The sequence below is a fragment of the Chrysemys picta genome, chromosome 15, assembly GCF_011386835.1.
Source record: "Chrysemys picta bellii isolate R12L10 chromosome 15, ASM1138683v2, whole genome shotgun sequence".
NCBI lineage: Eukaryota > Metazoa > Chordata > Testudines > Emydidae > Chrysemys > Chrysemys picta.
In genome coordinates, this window is record NC_088805.1 from 2,302,765 (window position 1) to 2,312,346 (window position 9,582).

The 9,582-nt window shown below is 55.6% G+C and overlaps 1 protein-coding gene across 2 annotated transcripts in view; it reads left to right on the forward strand.

Annotated features, from left to right (window-relative positions):
• The window catches only part of LOC101954133 (uncharacterized), a 68,168-nt gene extending 59,651 nt beyond the window's left edge, over nucleotides 1-8,517 (forward strand). For both annotated transcript variants that reach the window (XM_005307672.4, XM_065568178.1), the window contains exon 8: nucleotides 7,819-8,517. In XM_005307672.4, the coding sequence (XP_005307729.2) occupies nucleotides 7,819-8,358 (540 nt within the window). In that variant the 3' untranslated portion in view covers nucleotides 8,359-8,517. The remainder of the gene's footprint in view (nucleotides 1-7,818) is intronic.
• Nucleotides 8,518-9,582: the final 1,065 nt, after the last annotated feature.

The window sequence follows — 9,582 nt, forward strand, 5'->3', positions numbered from 1 at the left end:
GTCCATTCCAAGCAGCTGCGTGCGCATCGCGTGCACGCCAGCCAGAAGATTTTCCCTTAGCAGCGTCCGTAGGGTCGGCCTTGGTGCTCCCTGGAGTGGCGCCTCCATGGCGCCCTATATAGGGGCCCGCCGACCCTCCACCCCCTCAGTTCCTTCTTACCGCCGGTGACGGCTCGCTGGAACTTTGCTGGCTCTTGCGGCAAGCCTAGCAGTGTCCCGTTTCAGTGTATATAGTTGTTTCCTCTCTCCTAGTTTAGAGTGAGTGTTAGTCGTAGATAGTTAATAGTTGTTGGGGGGTTTTCCCCAATGTACTCGTCGCCCCACTGGGGCATGCCCGGGTCCCCAGGGTTTAAACTCTGCACGGACTGCGGGAAGAGTAACCCGCACTCTTCCTGCTTAAGGTGCCTCAGAGAGAGCCACCAAAGAGACCGGTGCAGTATCTGCAGGGGATTCCGTCCCAGGACTCTTAAGGACAGAGAGCAGAAACTCAAAGTGCTCCTGTTGGAGGTGGCCTTATGGCCACACTCGGACCCCGAGCTGCCCGATCCGGCGCCCAGCACCTCATCCTCAGTGCGCAGCGCCCCGGCACCACTAACAAGGCAGGAGGCCTGGTCTAAGACCTCTTAAGTCCCAGCACCAGGGAGAATCGGGACATAGAAAATCGGTCTCCATAAGGCACCGATCACCATCTCCAGTGTCTGCAAAAAGAAGAGGCCAGTGAGGGGCCGATCACCCCACCAGGACCTTAAAAGGCCGGCGGCGTCCACGAGTGCGGTGGGAAAAGCAGAGCCACAACCGCACCCTCCCACGGTTCCGTCGACTCCCGCCCCGGGGGGATGTGGTCGAGTCCAGACCGGTCGAGATCCCCAGACCTCAGCGAGGATGTGCGTCTCCCAGCAACACCGGAGGCGTTCGAGGCAGCCTCTGACTTATTAAGCCTCCCGGTGCCGGCCTCCCCACACTGGTGGAAGGAGCCAACGACTATGGCCCGACCCCCGATTAAATCAAGGGGCAAGCCAGCCATGATGTTGCCCCAGTCCCCGCCCAGCACTGCCCCTGCGGTACTGGTGTAGAGAGAGCATTCCCCGGGCCCGCGGCACCACCCTCCGGCGGCAGTGGGTACTGCTCCCCCTCGATCCTCCTATTCGGAGACCTCGGACCTGGAGGCGGAATCCTACTGATCCAGTAGATCGAGGAGCAGGAGGTTGGCTTTGCAGGCAAGCCAACAACCTTACCCGGCGCAGTGGCAGCAGCCCTCCCAGTGGCCGTTCTGGACTCCTTGGGCTTACCATCAGACCATGGGACAGGTGCACAGCCCGCGCTCCAGGTCTGCATCGGTCTCCTCAACATCGGGGGCCCTGGTGCAAATGCCTCCACCACCGGCACCGCTGTCAGACAGGAGTGTGCCACATCAAAGCCCGGCACCCCCTAGCCAGACACCAGCACCGGCGGGAACCATGGTCCCGACTCCGCAGGCACCGCACAACACGCCTCGTCGTTCGATGTCGACCCCGGTACCGGCCGCGGTGCCGCATCTCGCATCCTCACCGGCCACGCAACCGCAGTACCATGTGCCGCAGGCCCCTGCAGAGACTGAGGGTACAGAGGAAGGCCCTTTGCAGGTGATCTCCTCCTTTTCCTCTCCGGATGAGGCGGTTGTGGGAACTTCAGCAGCACCGGCCCTAGAGGACAACCAGGTGCTTCAGCAGCTACTTAAGCGTGCAGCTCAGAGCCTGGCGATCCAAGCAGAGATCGAGGTGGATGTGGATCCGATAGTGGACATCCTGAACCCTTGGGCCCATCTAGGGTTGCCCTACCATTGATAAAAACAATAGCTGATACGTCCCACACCTTGTGGCAGACGCCAGCTTCCTTGGCCCCCGCGGCCAAAAAGACAGAGAGGTGCTACTTTGTGCCTTCCAAGGGCCATGAGCACCTGTATGCCCACCCTCCCCCAGACTCTCTGGTTGTGGATGCGACCAACCAAAGGGAGCGTCAGGGGTTCCAAGGGTCTACATCGAAGAACAGGGAGGCCAAAAAGTTCATAGACTCATAGACTCATAGACTTTAAGGTCAGAAGGGACCATTATGATCATCTGGTCAGACCCCCTGCATGCTGCAGGCCATAAAACCGTCCCTACCCCTTCCCTGGACTCTGCTGTTGAAGTCCCCAATCCTGTGTTTTAGTGACTTCAATCGGCAGAGACCCTCCTGCTAGTGATCCCTGCCCCATGCTGCGGAGGAAGGCGAAAAACCTCCAGAGGCTCAGCCAATCTACCCTGGAGGAAAATTCCTTCCCGACCCCAAATATGGCGATCAGTAAGACCCCGAGCATATAGGCAAGAGTCTCTAGCCTGACCCCTGTTAGCCATTATGCTATTTACCTACCATTGCTTGGTATTCCTTGACTACTATGTTTTACCATTAAACCATTCCCTCCATAAACTTATCTAACTTAATCTTAAAACCAGACAGGTCCGTCGCCCCCACCGTTTCCCTCGGAAGGCCGTTCCAATATTTCACCCCTCTGACGGTCAGAAACCTTCGTCTAATTTCAAGCCTGAACTTCCCCACGGCCAGTTTATATCCATTCGTACTCGTGTCCACATTAGTACTAAGCTGGAATAATTCCTCTCCCTCCCTGGTATTTATCCCTCTGATATATTTAAAGATAGCAATCATATCCCCCCTCAGCCTTCGCTTTGTCAGACTAAACAACCTATTGGACCTATTTGGCAGAAAGGTGTACTCAACAGGGGGTCTGCAATTACATATAGCCAACCAACAGGCTATAGTGAGCCAGTATGGACACAACACATGCTCAGCATTGTCCAAGTTCACTGAACTCCTTCCCCAGGAATCGCGAACAGAATTTTTGGCTATAGTAGAGGAGGGGAAACTAATTTCCCAGGCATCCCTCCAAGCAGCCCTGGATGCGGCGGACGCAGCCTCCCGCACACTGGCAACCAGGCTGGTTATGCGACGGGGAGCCTGGCTTCAGGTCTCAGGCCTTCCACATGAGGTTCAGCAGACCATCCAGAACCTCCTTTTCGAGGGACCCATGCTCTTCTCCAAAAAGACGGACAAGAGGCTCCGTAGCCTAAAGGACTCAAGGGCTACCCTACGCTCGCTGGGTTTACACACCCCAGCCACCCAACGCAGGCAATTCAGGCCGCAGCTGGCCCTGTGACCTTACCAGCCCCAGAACCGCACAGACGCCTTGTGTAGGCGGAGCAGAAACGGCAGAAGGAGGCAACAACAGCCCTCCGGCCAGTCGTCCGGCCAGCTGTGGCCCCCGTCAGGGCCTAGACCCCAAATTTGATGGTGCGGTCGGGGACGACCTACCGGTCAGGACTCTGGATCCTACCAACCCTACCTTTTCATCACGTCTGTCCCCCTTCTATCGTGCCTGGTCCCAAATCACATCGGACAGTTGGGTGCTCCACACGGTAGAGAGGGGATATTCTATCCATTTCTCCTCCCTCCCACCCCACCAGCCCCCTCCCCGTCCCTCTTCAGGAACCCCTCTCACGAACAACTTCTAATTCAGGAAGTGCAGTCCCTCCTCGTAGTAGGGGCAGTAGAGGAAGTTCCTCAGTAACTCAGGGGCAGGGGTTTCTACTCCTGTTACTTCCTAATACCAAAGGCAAAAGGGGGCCTCAGACCTATTCTGGACTTGCGGCATCTGAACGAGTTTGTAAAGAAGCTCAAGTTCCATACGGTTTCCCTGTCCTCCATCATTCCCTCCATGGATCCAGGGGACTAGTATGCCGCCCTCGACTTGAAGGATGCGTATTTTCATATTGCAATAGTTATCCAGCACAGGCATTACCTCAGATTCATCATGGGCAACGCCCATCTCCAGTTCACAGTCCTGCCTTTCGGCCTGTCAACGGCCCCGAGGGTCTTCACAAAATGCATGGCAGTTGTGGCAGCCTTCCTGCGCAAGCAGGGAATTCAGGTGTTCCCCTACCTGGACGATTGGCTCATCAAGGGCCATGCCAAGGCACAGGTGGAGGGTCAGGTGGTCTACATCAGACGGACCTTCCTCAAGCTCGGCCTCCTGCTGAACGAGGCCAAGTCCACCCTGTCCCCCATCCAGAGGACAGAATTTATAGGGGCAGTTCTGGACTCGATGCAAGCCAGAGCATACCTACCGGAGGCCAGGTTCCGGGCCATGTCCGACATCATTCTCCGTCTCCAACGTTGCCCGACCATCACAGCGAGAAACTGCCTCAAGTTGATGGGTCATATGGCTGCGTGCACCTATGTGGTGAACCATGCCAGGCTCAGGCTGCGCCCTCTCCAGTCCTGGTTAGCGACTATGTACCGACTAGCCAGGGACGCGCTGGACTCTGTGGTGACGCTTCCCAGAACGGTGCTAGATTCTCTCCAGTGGTGGCTCGACCCGCGGGAGGTCTGCGCAGGAGAAACCATTGTCAGCCCCCAGCCATCCCTATCCTTGGTAACAGACGCGTTGGATCTGGGGTGGGGGGCGCATCTGGGGAACTTCAGGACTCAAGGCCTTTGGTCCCCAGCGGACCTCTCCCTGCACATCAACGTCAGGGAGCTACAGGCGGTGCGTCTAGCCTGCCTGACCTTCAAATCTCGCCTGGCGGGCAGGTGTGTTGCAGTCCTCACAGACAATACCTCGGCGATGTTCTATATCAACAGACAGGGGGGTGCATGCTCCTCTCCCCTGTGCCAGGAAGCCCTCACGTTATGGGATTTCTGCGTACAGAACGCAATTCATCTGACGGCATCCTACCTCCCGGGGGTGTAGAACGGACTGGTGGATGCCCTCAGCCGCTTATTCCATGGTTACGAGTGGTCCCTTCGCCGAGATGTAGCACGCACAATCTTCCGTCTCTGGGCTATCCCCAGATAGACCTGTTTGCCTTGAGGGACAACAGGAAGTGTCGATGTTTCTGCTCCCTCATGGGGCGCAGTCCAGGGTCCCTGACGGATGCCTTCCTCCTCTCGTGGGAAGGCGGCCAGCTTTATGCCTTCCCCCCGATTCCCATGGTTCACAGGGTACTCCTCAAGATCCGCAGGAATCATGCTCGTGTCATCCTGATAGTGCCGGCGTGGCCGCGCCAACACTGGTACACGTCGCTGCTGCACATGTCCACACGGGTGCCCCTCTCATTGCCCCTGCTCCCAGACTTGATGTCGCAGGATCGGGGCCATTGCCGCCACCCACCTGGAGTTGCTCCACCTCACAGCCTGGATGCTCCATGGCTAAACCCTGTGGAGATGCAATGCTCTCAGCAGGTCAGGCAAGTCCTCCTCGGTAGCAGAAAACCCTCCACCAGGGCCACATACATGGCTAAGTGGAAACGCTTCTCCATCTGGGCCGAACAGCAGGGTCAGGCTCCATTGCTCGCCCCGATTCCTCTCATCCTGGATTACTTGCTTCATTTGAGACAGCTAGGACTTTCCCTCTCTTGGGTTCGGGTCCACTTGGCGGCCATCTCAGTGTTCCACCCAGGAGCGGAAGGTGGTTCAGTTTTCACGAACCCATTGGTTTGTCGCTTCCTCAAGGGCCTGGACAGACTGTTCCCACATACTCGGCAACCAGCCCCGGCTTGGGACCTCAATTTGGTCCTTTCCGCCCTCACAGGGCCCCCCTTCGAGCCCCTGGCTACGTGCTCTCTGTTATATCTCTCATATAAGGTTGCATTCCTAGTGGCTATCACCTCGGCCAGGAGGGTGTTGGAACTCAGAGCACTGACGTCCGAGCCTCCATATACTGTCTTCCACAAAGACAAAGTCCAACTCAGGCCACACCCGGCGTTCCTTCCGAAGGTGGTCTCCCAATTCCACATGGGGCAAGACATTGTTCTCCCTCTGTTCTACCCTAAGCCACCCTCCTCTGGCACGGAGCGTAGGCTGCATTCCCTGGACGTTCGCAGGGCCCTGGCATTCTATATTGAAAGAACCAAACCGTTCAGGAAATCAACCCAACTCTTTGTTGCTGTGGCCGACAGGATGAAGGGACTCCCTGTCTCGTCACAGTGTATCTCCTCATGGATCACGGCCTGCATCTGAGAATGCTATGGTTGGGCTAAGGTGCCTGCCCCGCCGACCACGGCCCACTCCACAAGGGCACAGGCCTCCTCCACGGCGTTCCTGGCTCAGGTCCCAACACAGGAAATATGCAGAGCTGCCACGTGGTCCTCAATCCACCCATTTACGTCGCACTATGCCATCACGCACCAGGCCAGAGACGATGCAGCCTTTGGCCGCGCAGTGCTCCAATCCGCAGTGAACTCCGACCCCACCGCCTAAGATCAGGCTTGTGAGTCACCTGCTTGGAATGGACATGAACAATCACTCAAAGAAGAAAAAACGGTTACTTACCTTTTTGTAACTGTTGTTCTTCATGTCATTCCAATACCCACCCTCCTACCCCTCTGTCGCAGTGCCGGCAAGAAGGAACTGAGGGGGTGGAGGGTCGGCAAGCCCCTATAAAGGGCGCCATGGAGGCGCCACTCCAGGGGGCGCCAAGGCCGACCCAATGGACGCTGCTAAGGGAAAATCTTCTGGCTGGCCTGTACACGGCGCACACACACCTGCTTGGAATGGACATGAACAACACATCTCGAAGAACAACAGTTACAAAAAGGTAAGTAACCGTTTTTTGTCCACACAACTGGGTTCTCCCTGCTTAGGACTGATTCCTCTGAGATACCTGCTCACCTGACCCTGTCTGCTTCCTGACATGTGACTTTTGGTTTTACCCTCTGGCTTGCCTCAGACTCTGACCTCCTGGTATCTGACCTGGCCTGGCCCCCTACTCCTGCTCTAACCATTAGGTCAGATGGCCTATGCCCCAGTCCTGACACCTGTAGCCATGACTGTAATGTCACATGCCGAGCTAAGGCTGGAGAGGTCAGTACTTGGAAGAGGTTAAGGAAAATGTAGATGCTATAGGAAGAGATGTCAGTGACTTGGCAGGTGGTGCTCTTCCCTTTGAGTCACCTCTAAACCTGGTGCCCCAGCATTGTGCTGCTGAAGGTCACATGACACTATATAGTAGAAATGTTAACCCAGGTCCAGATCCTCAAAGGTATTTGGTGCCTAACGCCCATTGATTTCAGTAGGAGTTAGAGGCCAACTCGGGTGATTACAATCTAAAGTACCTCCCTATGTTCCCCTTTCTATTTCAGTCGGATGGGCTTTTCCGTTTCGTTTCTGCCCTAAGCTTTTGTGCAGCATTGCTGTGGCTATTAAACAGCTGTCCTATTCCACACCAGAGGGGGCTGCATATCTCTGATGGATGAGTTGATTCCTGTAAACCAGGGGCACCCAAACTTTTACTCGTGTGTCCCCCCTTGCCAGTAATGGAACGGGGCCACGCCCCCTTCCTCCTCCCCCCCCCCATGTGGGAGTGGAATCGTGGCCAAGCCATGGCCAGGAACGGTGGCCGAGCCAGGGCTGGGAGCAGAGGCTGGTGGCTGAGCCATGGCTGGGAGCCGGTGGCCAGGGAGTGGAGCTGGGACCGCAGCTGCGGCCAGGGCTGGAGCAGAGATGGGGACAGAGCAAGGCTGGGTGGTTCTTTCCCCATCCCCCCATGGGGGCCGTGCCCCCGGGATGTTCCTCCGCACCCCCTAAAGGGGCACACCCCACAGTCTGGGGACCACTCCTAGAAATAGTTTGTAAAGCTCTTTGGCCTCCATCAGGATGAAAGGCACTACATACATTACATGATGTAATCTGCTAGTGCCGGCTCCTGCCAACTCCAGCAGGGACCGCAGTGTCCTCTGGGGATGATGGGCTTTGCCTCCTCTTGGAATGTGTTTGCTTTGCACGCAGGTTGAGCAGATGGAGTGGCAGCACCGGGAATTGCTGCGGATGCAGGTGGCAGCTCTGCGGAAGGAGTTTGCCCAGAAGGAGAGTCGGCTGACAAACGGCAAATCCACACCTCCAGCAGACGCTGCCCTGGAAACCAGGGAGCCGGCTGTGACCTCCTCCATGCACACTCTTCTGGCCAACGCTGCCCTGGCCTCCCGGTTCACCCTGCCCAACAGTCTGGTGGGTCCCCAGGACACTGCGACACCCAGGCCGTTAGACATTAGCACTGGGGATGTCATTTCCTTCATTGAGCCGTCAGAAAGCTTACCTGGCACTGGGGGCAACAGCCTGGAAAAGCTGGAGATCGTGGAGCTGCACCTGGACACAAAACCGAGCATAGCGAACCAGGAAGCTGGCTCCCCACCAGCTCACGTCCAGCTCCTACCCATTGGCGAAATGAACGAACCCACGGGATTGCTGCCTTCACCGGGTGGAGAGAAGCGGCTGGCACAGCACATGTTGGCAAGAGAAACCAAAGCCAAACAGCAGCGGACAGTCTGATCCCACGCGGGGAGCTTACAACACACAAGCCCTGACAAACCTCACTCTTCCTAAGCCAGTAGCCAAACAAACTTGCCAGTTCCGTTTTGTAGCCAGTGCTTTAAACTGATAGTTATACATGGTGCTGTCAGTTATTAAACTGCCCTTAAGTTATACATTCATCCATATATTTAAGTATGAAATTCTTTCCTTGGTGTATGTCTGGTGCGTACTGGGCAGAAAAGAGTTATACACACCTCAGGGCCCAGTTGACTTTTCTCCAACAGAATAGATTTAACCCCTGAAATGCCTGTTAATTAAACAAAATAAATTGATTGTGTCATTCCATGGAATGGGCAACAGGGGAGGATCACTCGATGATTCCCTGTTCTCTTCATTCCCTCTGGGGCACCTGGCATTGGCCACTGTGAGATACAGGACACTGGGCTAGAGGGACCTTTGGTCTGATCCAGTCTGGCCATTCTTATGTTCCAAATGTTCTGCACCATTCCCATATTTGGGCCAGAAAATGGAAGGTGTATTCAGAGGCAATACAGAAAGCTGCCCCCCTCGGTGTCACCTGTTTATAGCAACACTATTAACACACACGATGCCAGTGCCCCTGCCTTTTCACTGCTCCAGCAACCTGAGGAGCAAGACTCTGTCAAAGGAGTCCCCACCCCAATGTCCCCACGTGCTCTTGTTTCAAATGCTAAGCTAGGAGGAGACGGGAGCAGGGGAGTTACAAGAAATAGCGCTGAGGAGCCGTGAACCTGCCATCCACTCCCTGTCCGGGGGAGCTGTGGTGGTGGTTGCTTAGACAGGTTGAAATATCTCAGAGGAGCAGTTTTACCTAGGACCTGGCTCTTCCCACCACCGCACCCTGAACAGCCCAGCAGAGCAACTGACATCTCAATATCTGCTAGTAGAGGAGGTATGTGAAAGACAGTTCAACACAGAGGTGCTGTGGTGGGGAGAAGAGTGGACTGACAAATCTTTCGTAGCATCTCCGTTTATCTGTGAGCTTCCAGCACCCATAGGATTGGAACTGAGCCCTTCTTCTTTCGTAAGGGAAAGGAGGTGATTAGCAGTGTTCAAAGAATCAAGCCCAGATTAGTAAGCAGCTTCAGAAGTAGCTTGGTATAAATCTGAGATTGGCCAGCAAATGATTGAAATGGGCACTGATTTACAATATGTCCATAGTTTGTGACTGGCATCTACAGTCACATTGTGCGTCGTCTCTCA